This window comes from Salmo salar, chromosome 05 (genome assembly GCF_965601325.2).
Source record: "Salmo salar chromosome 05, fSalSal1, whole genome shotgun sequence".
In the NCBI taxonomy this organism is placed as follows: domain Eukaryota; kingdom Metazoa; phylum Chordata; class Actinopteri; order Salmoniformes; family Salmonidae; genus Salmo; species Salmo salar.
Window position 1 is genome coordinate 38,001,824 of NC_138295.1, and position 23,216 is coordinate 38,025,039.

The following is a 23,216-nucleotide window of genomic DNA, read 5'->3' on the forward strand; positions in this document are numbered from 1 at the left end:
TCCTGATGAGGTGGCGGATGGTCTCCTGAGGGATCTCCTCCCAGACCTGGACTAAAGCATCCGCCAACTCCTGGACAGTCTGTGGTGCAATGTGGCGTTGGTGGATGGAGCGAGACATGATGTCCCAGATGTGCTCAATTGGATTCAGGTCTGGGGAATGGGCGGGCCAGTCCATAGCATCAATGCCTTCCTCTTGCAGGAACTGCTGACACACTCCAGCCACATGAGGTCTAGCATTGTCTTGCATTAGGAGGAAGCCAGGGCCAACCGCACCAGCATATGGTCTCACAAGGGGTCTGAGGATCTCATCTCGTTACCTAATGGCAGTCAGGCTACCTCTGGCGAGCACATGGAGGGCTGTGTGGCCCCCCAAAGAAATGCCACCCCACACCATGACTGACCCACCGCCAAACCGGTCATGCTGGAGGATGTTGCAGGCAGCAGAACGTTCTCCACGGAGTCTCCAGACTCTGTCACGTCTGTCACGTGCTCAGTGTGAACCTGCTTTCATCTGTGAAGAGCACAGGGCGCCGGTGGCGAATTTGCCAATCTTGGTGTTCTCTGGCAAATGCCAAACGTCCTGCACGGTGTTGGGCTGTAAGCACAACCCCCACCTGTGGACGTCAGGCCCTCATACCACCCTCATGGAGTCTATTTCTGACCGTTTGAGCAGACACATGCACATTTGTGGCCTGCTGGAGGTCATTTTGCAGGGCTCTGGCAGTGCTCCGCCTGCTCCTCCTTGCACAAAGGCGGAGGTAGCGGTCCTGCTGCTGGGTTGTTGCCCTCCTACGGCCTCCTCCACGTCTCCTGATGTACTGGCCTGTCTCCTGGTAGCGCCTCCATGCTCTGGACACTACGCTGACAGACACAGCAAACCTTCTTGCCACAGCTCGCATTGATGTGCCATCCTGGATGAGCTGCACTACCTGAGCCACTTGTGTGGGTTGTAGACTCCGTCTCATGCTACCACTAGAGTGAAAGCACCGCCAGCATTCAAAAGTGACCAAAACATCAGCCAGGAAGCATAGGAACTGAGAAGTGGTCTGTGGTCCCCACCTGCAGAACCACTCCTTTATTGGGGGTGTCTTGCTAATTGCCTATAATTTCCACCTGTTGTCTATTCCATTTGCACAACAGCATGTGAAATGTATTGTCAATCAGTGTTGCTTCCTAAGTGGACAGTTTGATTTCACAGAAGTGTGATTGACTTGGAGTTACATTGTGTTGTTTAAGTGTTCCCTTTATTTTTTTGAGCAGTGTATGATAAAGGGGCATGGTTTTGATGGGTGTGGTTTTGCAGGCCAGCTAGATCAAGCTGGACCAGCATAGATTAACATGGACCAGCATGAGCTGGTCACCAGCATGAGCTGGTCACCAGCATCACCGGCATGTTGGCCAGCCTAACCAACTAGACCATGCTGGTCAGACCAGCTTGACCAGCATAGACTAGCATATTTTAGAGGCTATTTATACTGAGCATTTTTATTAAACATGTATTAACAGTATTTATAATTGATATGACAATATTTTACGTAGACAATAATTCTATTACACAATTCCTGATATCCCATGCCTTCCTTTTATTTTCTCACATAAGTAAAAGCAAGAAATGCATCACCTATGCCTCTACTGCCATTCATTCCAAACAGACTGGTTTGGATTTCTCCCTCACCAAAATGACTGACCATTCTGGAACTTTGAGTGCTCATGACACAGCCCCTCTAGGTCAATAGGATCTATTTGTATCTCATACAAAAAGTCAACTGCAGCCCGAGACTGTCGGCGCTGGTTTAGCTCAGTGGTTATGACAAAGCCTAGATACCACGGTCCACATCGGGTTGGAGTTACGAACCACGGGCGCTGTCCAGCGTACGCAAAAGGTTTCCAAAATGGATGTTGATTAAGTACAATTCAGAAATGGACTTGACATCGAATTGCAATGAGTTGAACTCACCTGTACGGAAATGCCTGCAAGGGGAAAACGTGTAACCTAGGTCTACTGTTAGATTCAGGCTACACAACCTTTTTTAACTTCATTATCGTGAATGATGCTTAAAAGTTAGCTATTTCTGATGCTGTTACCTGTGTAGTCTGCTGTTGATAGGCAACCGGTAGACTTTGTTATTTTACAACTAGCCTACGCCATAAGAGCAAAGGCCCGTTGTAAGGTCACACCGTGGTTGTGCAGGTGTAGAATAGGCCTACTTCCCATGCCAGTTTAGCTGAGTGGTTTCTTCTTATGGACATACACCTTCAGGTATCAATCCGCAGGTGCTCTCTGGCGTTTTTTCTCCATCTCTTTTAATGTAGCATACATTCGTTTTCAGTCCACTATTGACAACCACTATGTAATCTATGGGATACATAGTAGCCGAGAACTCGTTTAAAGATTTGTATTATTATTAATGGAAAACGCTATGCCACAAATAGAAACAGAGATTCCAGAAATTGTTTTTGATTGATTGATTTAATTGATTGATTGAGTCGTTCATTCATTAAGACTGTAGGCCTTGGTGCACATTTTGTGCACACTAAAAGGACTTTCATTAGGCTAACGAATATACAGTGGGGTCCATAATTATTGACACCCTTGATAAAGATGAGCAAAAATGACTATATAAAACAAATCATTCAAATAGTGAGCCATATATTTTATGCAACAACAAAAAAGTTTCAATGATATTATTTGAGCTCTATTTTAATGTCATCTGACCAAAGCACCAGTTCCAATCCAAGTGCCAATGTGGTTTAGCAAACTCCAGGTGTCTACATTTGTTGGTTGACATGAAAATAGAGCTCTTTGACTACGCACATCAGTGGTGGGTTTGGCGTAGAAATGAGAATGCATGAGAAGAAAATAATTGCATGCCTACTGTAAAATATGGTGGTGGATCTTTGACGTTATGGGGCTATTTTGCTTCCACTGGTCCTAGGGTCCTTGTTAAGGTAAACAGGATCATGAACATTACCCAGAACCAGAACATTTTAGCCCAAAACCTGGTTGCCTCTGCCAGGAGGCTGAAACTTGGCTGCAAGTGGATCTTCAAGCAAGACAAAGAACCCAAGCACACATCAAAATCCACAAAGACATTGATAACTGGCCACAAAATCGAAATTTTGCTATGGCCTACTTAGTCTCCGGACTTGAAACCCATTGCAAATCTGTGGTTTGAATTGAAGAGGGCAGTCCAAAAGTGCAAACAAAGGATTTCAAGGATCTGGATGGATTCTGTATGGAGGAATAGTCTAAGGTTCCTCCCAATGTGTTCTCCAATTCATTAAAATGTTTTTTGAAAAAGACTCAACCTCATTGTCACGTGTGCTCCCTCTCAGGCCTCTAGGTCACCAGGCTGCTCGTTATGGCGCACACCTGTCACCATCGTTACGTTCATCTGCGTGTCTTCAGACTCACCTGGACTCCATCACCTCCCTGATTACCTTCCCTATATATGTCACTCCCTTTGGTTCCTTCCCCAGGCGTCATTGTTTCTGTTTCTTGTTTGTGAGTTCTTATTTTGGATTATGTTACGTTTATTTATCAAAAACACTCACTCCCTGACTCTCAGCACACTCGTTACACTCATAAGGTGAGATATTGAAAACGGAGGTGTTTTGACCCTTACCTCTTTGAGGAAAAAAAATATTTATTTTTAAACAATCTCTCTCTGATCAATTGTATTAGTACAAAATAGAATTTCCATCCAAAAAATGTTACTATAAAATATCGCTCAGTATTTATTTATTTAGCGCACTAATCTTTTCTTTTTTTTATCAAGGGTGTCAATTTGGGACCTCACCGTATCTAGGCTTAACCTGAATGTTTTTATAGGCCACAGGATGAAGGTACAGATGCAGTTGACAGTGACAAATGCACTTGCTGGATCGTAATCACATTCCCGTGGTGTGGTGCTGCAATATATCCCTAGTGTCATATGGCTGTAGAGCTTTTGATAACGGTGCACCAGCTTAGCTCAACGGTTACCACTTACTCCAGAGTTGCGACTCCTTGTCAGCCTGAGGGGTCGAACCGTGGACGTTGCCTGGCTCTTTAAAAAAAAAAAAACATTTTCTGTTACATTATTTCATCAGTTATTTTTCTTCAGTTAGGATATCCTTTGATTGGGAAACATATTAGCCTGGTTTTATTGTGAGGGTGGTGTGGTCTTTTTACATGGTTGTCATCCTTGTCACTTTAATAATGGAACACTAGTCCCTTTAATAATATTTACATATGTTCCTTTTTTTAAACTAGTTTCATACTGTATTTCTTAATTCCATTCTTTCACTTTTAGATGTGTGAATTGTTAGATACAACTGCACTGTTGGAGCTAAGAACACAAGCATTTCTCTACATCTGCTAAATATGTGTATGTGACCAATAAAATTTGATTTAGTAGTAGCCTATCAAAAATGGACAGGCTATTTAACCCACAGTTGTGTGTCTTTGCTTACCTATAAGGCTAGAATCTCCATGTACATTGCCCCTGTGTGCTGCCTGAATTACCTGCATGTACCAGCAGGAGTTGCTCTAAGACCATGGAATATCAGATAATTAACAATTCAATCCAGAATGATTTTCTGCAGGTGGATTTCAGGCACATTTTAAACCATTTCAAATTAAACCACTTCTAGCAATATATGGCCTAGTAAAGATAACAAATTATAATGATCATATAAACTCTGCAAAAAAAGAAACGTCCTTTTTTCAGGACCCTGTCTTTCAAAGATAATTTGTAAAAATCCAAATAACTTCACAGGTCTTCATTGTAAAGGGTTTTAACACTGTTTCCCATGCTTGTTCAATGAACCATAAACAATTAATGAACATGCACCTGTGGAATGGCTGTTAAGACACGAACAGCTTACAGATGGTAGGCAATTAAGGTCACAGTTATGAAAACGTAGGACACTAAAGAGGCCTTTCTACTGACTCTGAAAAAGACAGAAAGAAAGATGCCCAGGGTCCCTGCTCATCTGCGTGAACGTGCCTTAGACATGCTGCAAGGAGGCATGAGGACTGCAGATGTGGCCAGGGCAAAAAATTGCAATGTCCGTACTGTGAGACGCCTAAGACAGCGCTACAGGGAGACAGGACAGACAGCTGATCGTCCTCGCAGTGGCAGACCACGTGTAACAACACCGGCACAGGATGTTTTACATCCGGACATCACACCTGCAGAACAGGTACAGGATGGCAACAACTGCCCGAGTTGCACCAGGAATGCACAATCCCTCCATCAGTGCTCAGACTGTCCACAATAGTCTGAGAGAGGCTGGACTGAGGGCTTGTAGGCCTGTTGTAAGGCAGGTCTTCACCAGACATCACTGGCAACAATGTTGCCTATGGGCACAAACCCACCGTCGCTGGACCACAGGACTGGCAAAAAGTGCTCTTCACTGACGAGTCGCGGTTTTGTCTCACCAGGGGTGATGATCGGATTTGTGTTTATCATCAAAGGAATGAGCGTTACACCGAGGCCTGTACTCTGGAGCGGGATCAATTTGGAGCTGGAGGGTCTATGGTCTGGGGCGGTGTGTCACAGCATCATCGGACTGAGCTTGTTGTCATTGCAGGCAATCTCAACGCTGCGCATTACAGGGAAGACATCCTCCTCCCTCATGTTGTACCCTTCCTGCAGGCCCATCCTCACATGACCCTCCAGCATGACAATGCCACCAGCCATAATGCTCATTCTGTGTGTGATGTCCTGCAAGACAGGAATGTCAGTGTTCTGCCATGACCAGCGAAGAGCCCAGATCTCAATCCCATTGAGCACGTCTGGGATCTGTTGGATCGGAGGGTGAGGGCTAGGGCCATTCCCCCCAGAAATGTCCAGGAACTTGCAGGTGCCTTGGTGCAAGAGTGGGGTGACATCTCACAGCAAGAACTGGCAAATCTGGTGCAGTCCATGAGGAGATGCACTGCAGTACTTAATGCAGCTGGTGGCCACACCAGATACTTACTGTTACTTTTGATTTTGACCCCCCCTTTGTTCAGAGACACATTATCCCATTTCTGTTAGTCACATGTCTGTGGAACTTGTTCAGTTTATTTCTCAGTTGATGAATCTTGTTACGTTCATACAAATATTTACACATGTTAAGTTTGCTGAAAATAAACGCAGTTGACAGTGAGAGGACATGAGAGGACACAGTTGACAGTGAGAGGACATGTCCTTTTTTGCTGAGTTTATGTCTTGAATTATGTCTGCAGCCTATTTATGCCTAAGTGATTTAGTAGGCACTTGGATAACAGCACACTTGGTTAAACATGTTGGTGTTCTGACCTCAATGAATGTGTATGTATAAGCCTACTCATGTATACTCTCACTGGTTGCACAATGCACATCCAGCCTATATATAGATGTTTTTCTTTTCAGAGTAGCTCAGTGGTTACTTCGGAATGTTCTCAGTTCCAATCTGAGAAGTTCAAACCCACGGCCCCTGTCTGGTGTTTTTTTTCATTTCAATTTAATTTGGTTCACAAAAGTTAGCCTATAATCAAGAAACACTGGTTATTGATCAAACGAAAACTGCTTAAGCCCTATGCATAAATGACGAATGATACAAAACCTTTATAGCACTATAATATAGGGCTTTAATATCGCCTAGGAAACTAATCTACAACACCTAGTCAGTCATTACGACTTGAAATGCAATCTCAATCATGCAGTCATTGTTTTTTTTTTTTTTTAGGTTTACCGCATTCGTTTCTTCAAAGGTCTCCAAAACAAATGTTGCCGATTAACTAAAATTCAGAATTCTGAGTTAAACACACCTGTACGGAGATACCTGTTGACGTAGGCTAGGCCTAAACTATGCTTACAAGGTCAAACGTCGTTTTTCTGCAGGTAACTCTCGGCGCTGGGTAGCGCAGTGGTTACTTCAACTCAAAATCCTATGTCAAGGTCAGCGGGCCAGCGTAATTGTTTTTTTTTTTTGGGGGGGGGGGGGGGGGGGGGTAATAAATAACATTCATTGAATTGACAGCAATAACTATTAACCAGCTCTGGTCTCTTTATTATGTTAAGTACATTCAACCATAAATAGATACATTTTGAGAAGTGTATGATAGGTCAGTACCTATCCAAAGTCCCTAGTTTTGCAGTCTTTATGAATGTATGCTTTATATCAGGTAGATGGCGCTCTAGAATCATGAATGAGAGAAGTGAATGCTTTGTTTTGAAAATATTGTGACCTGTAGACTGACTCTGAAGCAGTTTTAATGGATCCTTCAATTCTTTGCAAAACCGTCTAAACTAATAAAACGAAAACGAAACCTGGTATGGGGCATAAAAAAACTGATTTAGGTCGACCAAATTATTTTAATAATCTAACAATCATCACATTTTGTACCAGAATATTTTCTGTGTCTCAGTCTACTTGCACTCACTGGAAACATGCAGTTCCGTCTTGAATTTGGTTTGTATTTGTTAACCTTTATTTAACTAGGCAAGTCAGTTAAGAACATTAAGAACAAATTCTTATTTTACAATGACGGCCTACCACGAATAGGTATCAACGCCTCCCCTAACCTGGACGACGCTGGGCCAATTGTGTGCCGCCCTACATAACATAGGTTAAGGAAGACTTGTGCAATACCTTGAGTAACGTATCCTATATCATAGCAGAGGTCTTAAGTCATTCTGCAGCCTCGCCTTCTCGGCACAGGGTTAGCTCAGAGGTTACTTCAGCTGTCTAACTATCTGAAGGACCTCAGGTACGAAAACCTAGTGTTTTTGGAAAGAAACATTAAAAATATACTGCTCAAAAAAATAAAGGGAACACTTAAACAACACATCCTAGATCTGAATGAAAGAAATAATCTTATTAAATACTTTTTTCTTTACATAGTTGAATGTGCTGACAACAAAATCACACAAAAATAATCAATGGAAATCCAATTTATCAACCCATGGAGGTCTGGATTTGGAGTCGCACTCAAAATTAAAGTGGAAAACCACACTACAGGCTGATCTAACTTTGATGTAATGTTCTTAAAACAAGTTAAAATGAGGCTCGGTAGTGTGTGTGGCCTCCACGTGCCTGTATGACCTCCCTACAACACCTGGGCATGCTCCTGATGAGGTGGCGGATGGTCTCCTGAGGGATCTCCTCCCAGACCTGGACTAAAGCATCCGCCAACTCCTGGACAGTCTGTGGTGCAATGTGGCGTTGGTGGATGGAGTGAGACATGATGTCCCAGATGTGCTCAATTGGATTCAGGTCTGGGGAACGGGCGGGCCAGTCCATAGCATCAATGCCTTCCTCTTGCAGGAACTGCTGACACACTCCAGCCACATGAGGTCTAGCATTGTCTTGCATTAGGAGGAAGCCAGTGCCAACCGCACCAGCATATGATCTCACAAGGGGTCTGAGGATCTCATCTCGGTACCTAATGGCAGTCAGGCTACCTCTGGCAAGCACATGGAGGGCTGTGCGGCCCCCCAAAGAAATGCCACCCCACACCATGACTGACCCACCACCAAACCGGTCATGCTGGAGGATGTTGCAGGCAGCAGAACGTTGTCCACGGCGTCTCCAGACTCTGTCACGTGCTCAGTGTGAACCTGCTTTCATCTGTGAAGAGCACGAATTTGCCAATCTTGGTGTTCTCTGGCAAATGCCAGACGTCCTGCACGGTGTTGGGCTGTAAGCACAACCCCCATCTGTGGACGTCGGGCCCTCATACCACCCTCATGGAGTCTGTTTCTGACCGTTTGAGCAGACACATGCACATTTGTGACCTGCTGGAGGTCATTTTGCAGGGCTCGGGCAGTGCTTCTCCTGCTCCTCCTTGCACAAGTGTGATTGACTTGGAGTTACATTGTGTTGTTTAAGTGTTCCCTTTATTTTTTGGAGCAGTGTACAAAATATTAGTGTTGTATTTTTTGTAACTTCCCTAATTGAGAGTTTACATTTTGAACTTTCATTCTTACATTGTAGCCTACAATGAGGCTTTTTTTTTAATCATCAATAAAACATATTATTTTGATTAATGGGTAGAATTTTGTGCTGAATTAAAGTAGTTTGTAAAACCAGCTTATAGGCTACCATTTTGTCTTCAGGTAGCCTTTGCCTTGACATTTCACAAACATTTGACAAATTAAAATGTAGGCTTTGGTTTGAGTATATAGTTTAATAATGAACTGGTTTTATTGTTGCAATGTAACGAAAAGAAAGATCATGTTTTGTAGGCTGCACTATTGCAGTCCTATCTGCCCTGTCATTTCTTCACCTCAAATTATACGGTAGATGGCGCTCTAGGATCATGAATAAAATAAGGATTTTCAGTAGGCTCAGAGATAATCAACTGGGTTCCCAAACCTCCCACACGGCTTAAGGTCCAGTCCCTTTCAATACAATTCAGGATTAAGGAAGTGAATGTAAATGAACCACAGTTTAAGATTTTCATTTTTTTTTTTGTTAATAAAATATACCTATTCAATTGGAAGAATAGGTTATGACAATTACAAAATGTTTTGTTATAGAAACAGTATTTACAAAGTTATCTTCAGCTTCATGTCATGTTAAAAAAAGAAAGTATAGTTGCTCTCATGAAATTGTATTAATTGAACACTAGGCCCACTCTTTGATGGCGTGCACATCTCGCCTCTGTCCACATAGACAATAACAAACTCCGCGAACAGGGCCTAGATTCACAAAACCTTTCTTAAGAAGAAATTTGATTGTTGAAGATAAAGTTCTTGGAAATGTTGTTCATTCCAAGATAGCTAAACCCTTGTCTTAAACTCAGGGTAGTGAGAGAAAAAAAAACGCATGAAAGCAATTCAACATGTTTAATTCACTCTCAAACTTCATCTGAAAGTTTCAGTATTGATTATTTTAAATATGATTTAACATGTTTTAGAACAGTAATCTTAGTAAGAAATATGTTAACATGATTACCATTGCTAGCTAGATATCTAGCTAAAACGGCTGCCTAGCAACAAACATCTTCTGAAGATTTCAAATCAAATTTCATTTGTCACATACACATATTTAGCAGATGTTATTGCAGGTGTAGCGACATTATTGTGTTCCTAGTTCCAACAGTGCAGTAGTATCTAAAAGTGAAAAAATGGAATTAAGAAATATATAAATATTAGATTGAGCAATGTCGGAGTGGCATTGACTAAAATACAGTAGAATAGAATACAGTATATACATATGAGATGAGTAAGGCAAATAATGTAAACATTATGAAAGTGACTTGTGATTCCAAGTCTATGTATACAGGGCAGCAGCCTCTAAGGTGCAGGGTTGAGTAACCGGGTGGAAGCTGGCTAGTGATGGCTATTTAACAGTCTGAAGGCTTTGAGATTGAGGCTGAAAAACAGCTTCTCAGTCCCAGCTTTAATGCACCTGTACTGACCTCGCCTTCTGGATGATAGCGGGGTGAACAGGCCGTGGCTCGGGTGGCTGATGTCCTTGATGATCTTTTTGGCCTTCCTGTGACATCGGGTACTGTAAATGTCTTGGAGGGCAGGTAGTTAGCCCCTGGTGATGCATCTGGCAGACCGCACCACCATCTGGAGAGCCCTGCGGTTGCGAGCGGTGCAGTTGCCATACCAGGCGGTGATACAGCCCGACAGATGCTCTCAGTTGTGCATCTGTAGAAGTTTTAGGGACCAAGCTAAATTTCTTCAGCCTCCTGACGTTGAAGAGGTGCTGTTGCGCCTTCTTCACCACACTGTCTGTGTGGGTGGACCATTTCAGATCGTCACTGATGTGTACACCGAGGAACTTCAAGCTTTCCACCTTCTCCACTGCGGTCCTGTCGATGTGGATAGGGCTGTGCTCCCTCTGCTGTTTCCTGAAGTCCACGATCAGCTCCTTCGTTTTGTTGACGTTGAGTGAGAGGTTATTTTCCTGGCACCTCTCTCCCAGGGCCCTCACCTCCTCCCTGGAGGCTGTCTCGTCATTATTGGTAATCAGGCCTACTACTGTTGTGTCGTCTGCAAACTTCCTGATTGACTTGGAGGCGTGCATGGCTAAGCAGTCATGGGTGAACAAGGAGTACAGGAGGGGGCTGAGCACACACCCTTGTGGGCCCCAGTGTTGAGGATCAGCGACGTGAAGGTGTTGTTTCCTACCTTCACCACCTGGGGGTGGCCCGTCAGAAAGTCCAGGACCCAGTTGTACAGGGCGGGGTTCAGACCCAGGGCCCTGAGGTTAATGATGAGCTTGGAGGGTACTATGGTGTTGAATGCTGAGCTATAGTCAATGAACAGCATTCTTACGTAGGTATTCCTCTTGTCCAGATGGTATAGGGTGGTGTGCAGTGCGATGGCGATTACATCGTCTGTGGATCTATTGGGGCGGTAAGCCAATTGAAGTGGGTCTAAGGTGTCAGGTAAGGTGGAGGTGATATAATCCTTGACTCGTCTCTCAAAGCCCTACATGATGACAGAAGTGAGTGCCACGGGGTGATAGTCATTTAGTTCAGTTACCTTTGCTTTCTTGGGTACAGGAACAATGGTGGCCATCTTGAAGCATGTGGGGACAGCAGACTGGGTTTGGGAGAGATTGAATATGTCCAAAAACACTCCAGCCAGCTGGTCTGCGCATGCTCTGAGGACACGGCTAGGGATGCCATCTGGGCCAGCAGCCTTGCGAGGGTTAACACGCTTAAATGTCTTATTCACGTCAGCCATGGAAATGGAGAGCCCACAGTCCTTGGGAGCGGGCCGCGTCGGTGGCACTGTGTTATCCTCAAAGTGGGCGAAGAAGGTGTTTAACTTGTCCGGGAGCAAGACGTCAGTGTCCGCAACGTGGCTGATTTTCCCATTGTAGTCTGTGATTGTCTGTAGACCCTGCCATAGAAGATATTTGAATTATTTTCTTACGAACTTCTCAATTTTACAATGTTATTAAGGAATTGCAGTTATGAATTTCTTAGGAACTTCTTCTTTTTTTTTCTTAAAAAGCTTCTTACGTTTTTGCGTAAGAAGTGTTTTGTGAATCTGGGCCCAGCTCCGCCATTCAGCCCGTTAGCAGGACACTGTGCAGGAGGAGACCACCCCCTCATCCTGTCTTTCGCTCCCCCCCCCCTCTCTGTGTGTGTGTGTGTGTGTGTGTGTGAGAGAGAGACAGAAATGACCTCTGTGTGTGCTCGGCCGGGTCAGTCAGGTGATTGTTGGTGAGTGTAAGCAAGGTGAATTCGCCGTCGGACAATGCAGTGGGGGGTGCAAGGAAATGCGAGGGGCGGATGAAACGATCTTAATGCTCCGTGTAATGCATGTTAATGTAACAGGCACCGAGGGACTGTCGGTACGTCCAACTGAGTGCTTAGGGATTATTTATCACAAAACATTTGTATTATGTTGGGGAACGGTTGATCCCGGATAGCTACACACTAATCCTCCACTCCGTTAATTAAAAAGACGATGAAACCAATGGAAATTGTGTTTTTTCAGAAATGTAATCATTTCTGGAGAAGCTTAACCATCTGCTGGAGGTTAAGTCTGTGAGCAGATTGTGTTTTCTGGTTATTTAAACCTGCGGATTTAACTTTTTTTTCGAGAAGGGCGGGTGGAGGGTTTCTGTGTTTGAGGGGGGAAGGAAGAGGAAAGAAGGGGGTCGTCGCTAAGGAAGGGTGTCCAACAAGCTCTCACAGTTTCATGCCAGAATTAGACCTTCATGGTCCTCAAATATCACATTTCGAAGATGTTCCAAACGTCAAATGTCGTAGTGTTTGGTTACTTAAATTGTATCGTTAAATTAGGCATTACCTCCGATTTTGGCCGTCGAAGACAGACTTGTATCATGGTGATCTGCCTGGGGTTTCGGGAAGATATTTTTTTGGTGTCCGTGGCTGTGTTGTCAGCTCAAGTGGAGAAATTTGAGCTTGAGCCACGGCGTTTAATTAGAATGCGACTCGAGTCTGTCGAGAGAGGAGGCCTAGCGTGCGGAGGGATTCTGTAAGCCTAGTGTGTCTGCGCGTGTGTGTGTGTGTGTGTGTGTGTGCGCGCGCGCGCGCGCGCGTGGTTGATATCTGACTGACTGGCCGGGATTAAAGGGGAAACGATTAGATGTGCGCAAACATGTACCGCACTCTTAACAGACCCGGGGCCGTCCTCTTTGTTTTATCAGAGCCAGACCTGCCAGCTCCATAATCTAGTCAAGTTTTTCCATCCAATTGACATCTGTTAAAATGACTTGGGCTAACATTTTAGCCTTGTCTGTACAAACAACCTCAGTCTTTTGTCATGCTTTTTATGTTATCTCCGTAAAATGATCGCATTTATCCCTGCAAATGATCATGTAAAATGTCATATTGATATAATCTGAACAGTAATTCCTTAATGTGATTAAAGAGCGTGATTATGGATTTATGAAGATGCTTTTCTGATGATTGTGTTGATACATGTTCAGGTCTGCTTACACAGAATAAGGAGGTGTAATGCTTGTTTGTGTCACAGTATCAGTTCCTCTTTGAACCATTGTCCTTATTTTAGTTTGACGGAAAATAGATGCTCTCAAACAACCTTTTAAAATTGAATAACCCATTAAGGATCATTTTTGTAAACCCCAAATTCTCTATGCTGATTCATCATCAATGTGGTCATTTGGGTATTCGTTTTCTATGAATTGGAGGCACAGTTGCATATACTGGCCAGTAGCTATATGAAACAAGAGCATTTTTTTTGTGGCTTTTATTTCCAACTCTGTGTTTGTGTAAAGTGTTTTCTTAAAAGATCTGAAGGACTCTGTGCAGTGCGAGACCTCTGAAACCTCCGTCAGCTGCGCAGCGCGGGAACTAGAAAACGACACCCTCGATTGAAAAGCAATTAGCTATTAATCCAAATCTGCCCTGATGTCTCGGCTGAAAGCTACGCTGCTTTCGCGTCTCTAATCGCTCCGAGGAGCTGCGCCAGAGAAAGGGTTAACCGTGCTACTGTAATTAGAGTCGCTGCTCTCATGTCTTCGTTCTCCAATACAGTGCTGCTCGCAACTACGGAACCCCTCCCTCTCCTTACACACACACACACACACACACACACACACACACACACACACACACACACACACACACACACACACACACACACACACACACACACACACACACACACACACACACACACACACACACACACACACACATCCCTCCCCACCAGCCCGATTGTCTAATAAACTGGAAATTCCGAGCGCGAGCCTCCCGCGCTCACACACTGCTGGTATTGCGCGCGGGGAGCACAACACATCGAGACGCTTAACTCCTCTCCTCCCCTCCAAGTTTACATTCTTGTTTTTATTATTCTAAAGAGCACTAATTTGATGAAAGTAGGCTACATTGTAAGTGCGTAAAGGAGCAACGCACTTTGAAGTGTTTGCTTGTTTGTTTTCTACAACAACTGGAAACAAATCCACAAATCATTTTATAAATGCGCATAATGTCAGTTACGGGTGAACTCATCCTGTGCTGTTTTCACGGTTGATGATTTTCTTGGGAAGCGTTGAGATGGAGCACAGGCTCGCGAGCACGCGGTGGACACCGTTAACCGGGCTGGTGGTGTGCCTGCTGGTGTGCGCGTGTGTGGTGGACCTGGTTCTGGCACAGATTCGGTACTCCATCCCCGAGGAGTTGGACCACGGGGCTTTTGTCGGTAACATCGCTGAGGACCTCGGTTTGGACGTGGCCAAACTGTCCGCCCGTCGCTTCCGGATAGTCTCCGGTGCCAAGAAACAGTACTTAGAGGTGAATCTGGAAAACGGCATTTTATTTGTTAACGAGAAGATCGACCGCGAGGAGCTGTGTGAACGGAGCCCGACCTGCTTCTTACACTTGCAAGTGGTGATCGAGAATCCGTTAGAACTGTACAGAGTGGAGGTGGAGATTTTGGATGTGAACGACAACTCTCCCAGTTTCCCGTGGAGCGAGTTCAATCTGGAGATTACAGAGTCAGCGGCGCCCGGGTCCCGGTTCCCGTTGGAGAGCGCGCATGACCAGGACGTGGGCACCAACTCGCTCCGATCCTACCAGCTGAGCTCCAACGAACACTTTGTTCTAAACATCCAGACACGTAATGACGGGAGCAAGTTTGCCGAGCTCGTGCTGGGGACCCCGCTGGACAGGGAGCAGCAGAAGACGCACGAGATGGTGCTCACAGCCGTGGACGGGGGGTCGCCAGAGCGTTCGGGCACGGCACTTATCACCATCACGGTGCTGGATGCCAACGACAACGTGCCCGTTTTCGACCGGTCTGTTTACCGGGCGAGCCTGGTAGAAAACGCACCGAGAGGGACTTTAGTGCTGAAGCTAAATGCCACTGATTTGGACGAGGGTGCGAACGGGGAGGTCTCATACGCGTTCAGTGGGCACGCACCGCTCAAAGTGCGCGAGCTGTTCAGCGTGGACCAGTATACGGGTGAGATCAGAGTGAAGGGGATTGTGGACTATGAGAAAGCGAGTGTTTATGAGCTGTATGTGCAGGCTAAAGACAGGGGTCCCTCAGCAGTGGCCGTGCACAGTAAGGTACTGGTGGATGTCTTAGATGTGAATGACAACGCGCCGGAAGTCATCCTCACCTCCGTATCCACACCTGTCCAGGAAGACGCGCCACCGGGCACGGTGATAGCCGTTATAAGCGTCATGGACCGGGACTCGGGAGAGAACGGGAATGTGGACTGCCAGATCCCCAGCAACGTCCCCTTCCAGCTCCACTCCTCTTTTAAGAACTACTACACTCTGGTGACTAGCGAGTTTCTCGACAGAGAAGCCGTCTCCGAGTACAACATCACCCTCACGGCCCGGGACCTGGGCTCCCCGTCTCTCTCTACTCGGAAAACAATCCTCGTCCAAGTGTCTGATATTAATGATAACCCCCCGCGCTTCGCCCAGCCATCATACACAGTTTATGTGACCGAGAATAATGCCCCGGGCGCATTCATTTGCTCAGTCACTGCTTTCGACCCTGATTCTAATCAGAATGCCTATCTGTCCTACTCGATTCTAGAGGGTCAGATCCAGGGCATGCCCGTGTCCACTTACGTCTCCATCAACTCGGACAACGGAAACATTTACGCGCTGCGCTCCTTTGACTATGAGCAGCTAAGGAACTTTCAGATACGGGTGCAGTCGCAGGACGCCGGTTTCCCTCCGCTCAGCAGCAATGTCACGGTAAATGTGTTCGTTTTGGACCAGAATGATAATGCTCCGGTTATCGTGTCCCCATTGCCCAAGAACGGGACCGTGGCGACAGAGGTAGTCCCGAGGTCAGTGGATGCGGGGCACTTAGTCGCCAAGATCACTGCGCTAGATGCGGACGCAGGACAGAACTCGCGCCTCTCCTACCAGGTGCTCCAGGCTACGGACCCGGGGCTGTTCAGTGTCGCCCTCTACACGGGAGAAATAAGGACGATTCGCCGGTTCGTGGATAAGGACGCTACGAGGCAGAGAGTCGTCATCCTGGTCAAGGACAACGGGCAGCCGCCTCTCTCCGCCACCGTCTCTATCCTCCTCTCCGTGGTTGACAACGTGCCGGAGTCCCTGTCTGATTTCGGCGACCTCACTCTGAGCCCCCAGCCCCCCTCCAACCTCGCCCTCTACTTGATCGTGTCACTGAGCACCATCTCGCTAATCTTCCTGGTGGCTATTATCGTCCTGGCTGCGGTCAAGTGTTACAAGGACAGAGAGACCATCAGTGGGTATAACCTCCCCCCCTTCGCCTGCTGCTGTTGCGGGGGCTTCCAGCCAGAGCCGCCCCCGGAGGTGTTCAAGAAATCTAACCTAAACCTGCAGATCTCCACCGGGGCGAAGGTGCCCACCAACTGCATGGAGGTCAACGGCAACGGTACTCTGTCCCAAGCCTACTGTTATAAAGTATGTCTGACCCCGGAGTCAGCTAAGAGTGACTTTATGTTCCTGAAGCCGTGCAGCCCCGTTAGCACCCCGAGGAACAACGAGGCAAAGGGGGCTGATAACTTGGCTTGGAGCGCGCACCACCGGAGCTCATCGGTGAATAACCACTCCGGAGCCACCACTCCAAATGAGGTAACGTGGGAGGAAATGTGTTGGCATTCAAATCATTCATTTTGATAATTATCAAGTACACGACATTCCACCTAATGAAGGTCAAATCATACATGCGGAAGTGTAATATATGTTTGACTGGACTTGAACGATATTCACATCAACGTAATATATCAGACTTGGGTCAAACTTCCTCCTAATGCAACCAGCACGTATTTAGTTGACATTTCTGTTGGTGTTTATATTTGACAGACCATAACCTTGATTATACAGTAATGGCATGGGAGTAAATGAAAAGGAAGTGAAATAACTAGAGAGTGGATATTCTGGTCACAAAGGCTACGGGAGAAAGCTGAACACGCCACGGTATATGTCACGTCGAGTATGTGTTGTGGAGCGTCTGCCAGAGATATCCGTTTCACAGAGCAACGGAGAGGAATAAACCTCAGTCATGTTTTCTTCGACGCTTGCGTTTCGATCCCTGATCTATGTCTTGTTTCTAATCTAGTTGCGCTGTCTGTAATCCTCAATTTGCCGTTTGTTTATTTGTAAACATGTTTGGAATAATAGGGTGATTTGAGAAATCCCACAACGTTTGCATGATTGAGTATTTTGGGTGCAATGTCATTGTCTGTTCTGTCTGCTGCTATGTGATACGAGAGAGAGACAGATATTCAGTCTATACTTTCCTATCAAAAACCACCAGTTTGAATTGATTTCTAGTAGCGTCTGCGAATTTCGTATACAAACGAATTTTTCTGCGAAGGTGAACGGCTGACAGACACGTAATGACAGGAGCAAGTTTGAAATAGAACCCCGCTTGTCTGGGCTGTAGTATTCTATCAAAGACCGTTCTGGAGAATTCTGCACATCTACTTATTTTCATTCTAACGGTTTTGGGCCAATAACCCCACTAACTATGCCTCAAGGGCACAGATACGGCCGAGCCATTATACGACACACAATGCCGTGCATACGAAAGGGGGTCGCGTCCATTATTGATGAAAAATGCAAAGACATAATTTTGGGGGACGTGTGAAGGGGTCCGAGGACCAGGCTGGGACGTGGCGCGCCTGTAGAGTGCCCTGGCGTTGTCCTTGCGGAATGAACGAGGAGAGAGATGTGGATCCTGTAACCTAGACTCAGGGGTAGACATAACATAGTTAACATCAATCCGGACTCAGGGCTAGCCGTAACATAGTAAATGTAAATCAGGGACACTCCAACTAGTATAATATGTACAGTTTCGTACGGTATGTATTAATTTGTGGATGTCCACCGTCCATTTTGTATGATATGTTTCAAATTTCAATTTGTACAAAATGTTACAAATTCAGAAAAACGTATGCTATGTTACGAATCACAATTTGTTGTGGGAATTGTTAGCTAGTTGGCTAATGTTAGCTAGGTGGCTAATGTTAGCTAGGTGGCTAACATTAGCTAGGGGCTAACATTAGCTAGGCTAGGGTTTAGGGTTTAGGGTTAAGGTTAGTAATTAGGTTAAAGGGTTAGGGTTATGCTAAGCAGTTGCTAATTAGCTAAAATGGTACGTGATGAGATCCGAACACGCAACCTTAGGACTGCTAAATGTTTAGTTATACACCTGCCCATTTACCCTGACCAGGCCCTTTATCTACTTCCCCAGAGTCAGATGAACTTGTGGATAACATTTGTATGTCTCTGTGTTCAGTATGAAGGAAGTTAAAGGTCGTTTCTGAGCCAATGCTAAATAGCGCTAGCACAATGACTGGAAGTCTATTGGAATTTGCTAGCTTGTAACCATACCAAACGTAACATACCATACTAATTTGACTGTCCCAGATTTACCTTTACTATGTTACGTCTAGTCTATGAGACCAGGCTGGTAGACCCGTGTTCGGAGCAACTGTGAAGGATGGGGGAGGGAGAGAGAGGGAGGCGAGGTCGACACCGCTGTTGCCAGAGTCACTAGATGGGACCGGCAGACCGTGAATGTGATGTGAGCGTATTGCCTATTGTCATTTCTATAATCTGGTACAATGTAGGCAGACAGTGTGACGGAGAAAGGGGCACACTTTTTTCCCCTGGAATATCTCCATCTCCGTGTAGACGAAGACTAAAAATGTCAGTCCCGTTCATAGCAAGAACACCTCTGGCCATATAAAGAGCTTGATTCTAGGTCATGCTGATTGTTCCGCTAGCAGCTATGTCCCTCCAGGGGCTTGGTGTCCTTGATGACGTTAATTGGTACCCTTAGATCACCCCTGTGTTCCCCGAGAGTCATGTCGCGGATGAAAGCATAAAACCTCAAAGACTTACCAATTAAACAGTGGGATGGTTATATAGCCTAGTTGTCAGCCATAACAATGTTGTATGTACGCCTGCATGTAGTGTAATTTCAGCAGGGTGATACAAAAAAAATACAAAATAAACATAAATTGAAGGTGAAAAAGTGGATTGGTCTGTGAAACAGTGTGATCAGCTGAGATGACCTATAGTGTATAAAGCTGCAAGGACTGCACAACTTTTCCCGCTTCTCAGCAAGACTGCCATTCAAAGCATGTTCTCAGAGCATCAGAGTAATATGAACATAAAAACATTGGGCATAAAAACCCACAAAACAATTACTTGTGTCATTTTCTTAATTTCCTGAGAGGTACGGTTTTCTTTGAAGATGAAAATCGTGTTTTCGTTTCATCCCGGTGGGGTTCTAATTGGGTTTTGTGTATTACTCCCGATGAATGTATTTTGAATACCGATTCCAATAATACGCTTACGTCGCATTCTTCTTGTTAACAGCTCTAAGTCAATTAATAGAGCGTGGCATCCATAGGCTACTATGAGACTTATACCCGGAATAAATATCACTCCGCGGTGCCCGTCCCCTCCCCCTGCTGTGCTGTGCTGCGGTGGATGAAAGCGAAATAATTGACAGGCAAGTCATTGCTTATGGCACGGCGCACATCCTCACTGCGTTCTGAAATATGGCCACAGGGTGGCAGTCAAGCTCCATGGAAAAAGAGATCCGGACACAATGAAGCCTAGAATACGGAAATGAAAAAGTCTACTATTGGACATGTATCACTATTCTTACATGTTTAACCATCTCTTCGGCAAAGTCGTTGAACCAGTAGGCTATATAACTGCTTGGTGATTTCAGAACGGTTGTTTGGTGCTTTGTAAGTCACAACATGTTTTGAGATCATATTTTCTCTCTTTATCTATAGCTCAAGCAACCAAACACAGACTGGACCCTCACAAAGAACCAGAACTCCTCTTTGAAAAGGTTACCATTGCTTTTGACATTACACATACAACTACCCTCAGCATACCGGTCTTTGATATATAACGTTATTAATGTTTTGCCGGTGTGTGTGTTCATGATGTGATCATTTATGGTATGAATCTTTATCCTCTGTAGCTGTAACTCTATCAACATGGATGGCACTCTGATGAGGAAGGCCATGCATGCAGACCCAGAGAACTACATGACACCCATGACGGGCCAGTACTGGACCTGGGGTACCCACATGAGGGGTAGGTGAAGGCCTGGGCCTGAAACACACAGGCAGGCACGCGCACACAGACACACACAACTAATGCCTCTCCCTGGATAATAGAAAACAGACAAGGTACAGGTGGCTCATGAGCACATAGGTGTACCACTTCCACGACGTGTGTGTCTGTGTGTGTGTGTTTTGTGATGTCCGTCTCACCTTGATTTCAGGCATGCAGTATGTTAATTGACGTTCTCTCTACTTCCACAGACTACAAGATGTCTCCTCCTGCCACTGGGCCTCCTCCTCGCTCATGGACCCCCCGGTGCACCCCTTCACCCCAGCAACAGCCCCAACCCCAGCAGCCTCCACTCCCCCCACACCCCCACCCTCATCCCCACCCTCACCCCCACCCACCTCCAGACTACCAGCATAACGTGTACATCCCGGGCACGCCGTCGGCCCTGTGCACCCTGAGGCCAGCAGCCACCCACCACCGCAGCGAGCTGGACGTCCACAACTCCTTCTCCACCTTCGGCAAGAAGAGACGCTTCATCCACAGCTACGAGCCCCAGACAGACGCAGCAGCAGCTGTCATCAACAACGACCTGTATAACGATTAATAATGGGATCTTGAGAGGGAATGAGTGAGTGAGTGAGTAGCCTCTATGGTATGAATGAGCCCTATGTCTGCTAACATAGTAAACAGACGAAGGATTGAATGAAAATGAATAAATTCCTATCCGAATGAATTAAATAAGTGTACAAATGCCAGAATGAATGAATGAACTTTCGTCCTCTATAATAAAGGAAAGAGGGAGATGGACTAATGTTGAGATGAATCTAAGAGGAGTGATCTCGTTTTTATATCTGCCACTGTTGCCATTGCTATTTTTGACACATTACTGCCACATGTTTTCCAATGGATTTGAGTCATTTAGCAGACGCTCTTATCCAAAGCGATTTTAAAGGAGCAATTAGGGATAAGTGCCTTGCTCAATGGAACATCGACATATTTTTCACCTAGTCGGCATGGGGATTTGAACCGGCGACATTTCGGTTAGTGGCCCAACGCTCTTAACTGCTAGGCTACCTGCCGCCCAGTATGATAACTCATCATTATTATTCATTATTAGTATTATGATTATGAGTATTATTATTTTGACAATCAGCGTGGATCAACAGTTTGATGAGAAACATCCAAATAGCCTAAGATTGGACAGCGCTTTGCACATTGTTATAAATATGAATTCTATTTTTGAATGTTTAAGAAAAGGAAAATAAATACAAATAACCAGGTTGCATTCATTCACCTGAAACGTTTTAAAATGTATGGGTCTGTCAAGCAGATCTTGTGTGAATATATATGAATATAGCCTACTTGTAGATGCAAACTGCAATTGTGATGCAGGTGATCCACAAAGACTTAAAACAGTCAACTACCCAACACATATACTGTATATACATTTCTGAGAATAAAGTATTTTTTCTCATATATTCTTTCTTATATTATGGAGCCTATTACGCATTCTCTTGTCATCACCAGCTTTCCCCAAACAGGCCTAGAGGCAGTAAAAGTTTAATTCTAAGGATGGATTAAATTGAGTGAGACACGTATTCAATGTTTAATCAGTTTGAGTCACACATCCACTTTAAAGTTGGGAAATTGTTTTAGGGTAAAAACGTTCCACGGCACACTAACTCCGGGGCAGGCTTTCTGCCACGGTAAGCTGTTTTCCGTGGCAAGGAATAAACATAGTAAAATGCTAACATATGCTAATTAGGGTGCTCGCATTTCCATTCGCCCGTAGAGAATAGTCGAGGTTCATTAACTGAACAAACAGAAACTCTCCTCGAAATATAATTTAATTAAAGACGGTGGGACTGGGACGCAAGCCGCGGGCTAGGAGCTTCTGTTCCAAATGCCACACCTGGACGCGATATGCCGAACCTTCTGCCCACTCTCTCCATGCCCTTTTCCTTTCAATATCCCGGGGAATGAGTTCCGAATGTCAACAGATGAGTAGTCTACCGGCCGGATTCACCGGGGTAATTAGGTCGGCGCATGCCTCAGATTGAAAATAATTCTGTTAATAAGGAAACGGTTTCCATGGAGGCAAGACGCTTCTCGAACTGGAGTGTAACCTTCTCTCTGCCTGAGGAGGAGGAGGAGGAGGAGGAGGAGAGCCATGGGGACGCTATAGCAGGGCTAGAGTTCGTTAGTTCAGCTAAACATCACTTAAATAAAGGTGACATAGTACGTGGAGCTATTGTATCGGTTTAAAAATGGAGGCATACCATTTTTTCACATGTTCTAAAATATGAAGGTGTGTGTATGAATATAAAGGTGAAATAAATAAAGAAATAAAAAATATGAACCATAGCCTCTTATAACATGTTATAGAGTTCGGTACATTCCATGGCATGGATGAATCTGCAGCAGTGTTGTGTTCCATAGGATCCCTGACTGAAAAGGTTAATATCATCACCGTAATTACTATAGTGCAGGGTTCCATAATTGGCGGTTTTAATTGCCCCTCCAAGTTCTCTGAGCAAAAAAAATATTTATATATTTCTTATTTTTATTTGTTATTATTGGACATAAAAGACTGTAGGAAACAAACAGGAGATCAGCTCCACGTGATTTTAATGTGAGATATCTGTTCCCAACTACTCCCACGCATAAGAGACACGCGATCGTATACAAACGAAAGCAAGGTTCGAAATGATTCTGTTTTAGTCGAATATTATATCTGTTT

At 45.0% G+C, this 23,216-nt stretch overlaps 1 protein-coding gene across 1 annotated transcript; it reads left to right on the forward strand.

The window, feature by feature from the left end:
- Positions 1–14,178: 14,178 nt before the first annotated feature.
- LOC106604791 (protocadherin gamma-C3) lies at positions 14,179–21,952 on the forward strand. The gene is made up of 4 exons (XM_014199835.3): positions 14,179–17,002; positions 20,188–20,246; positions 20,382–20,497; positions 20,728–21,952. Exons 1-4 carry the CDS (start codon positions 14,447–14,449, stop codon positions 21,078–21,080), a joined length of 3,084 nt encoding a protein of 1,027 aa, XP_014055310.1. The 5' UTR covers positions 14,179–14,446; the 3' UTR covers positions 21,081–21,952.
- The last annotated feature ends 1,264 nt before the right edge of the window (positions 21,953–23,216 follow it).

Excerpts from the sequence above, each read along its gene's own strand:
- LOC106604791 (XM_014199835.3), top strand. The coding sequence starts at position 14,447 with ATGATTTTCTTGGGAAGCGTTGAGATGGAGCACAGGCTCGCGAGCACG. Across the intron at positions 20,247-20,381 it reads CAGAACTCCTCTTTGAAAAG|CTGTAACTCTATCAACATGG; the intron begins GTTACCATTGCT and ends TATCCTCTGTAG. Across the intron at positions 20,498-20,727 it reads CTGGGGTACCCACATGAGGG|ACTACAAGATGTCTCCTCCT; the intron begins GTAGGTGAAGGC and ends CTACTTCCACAG.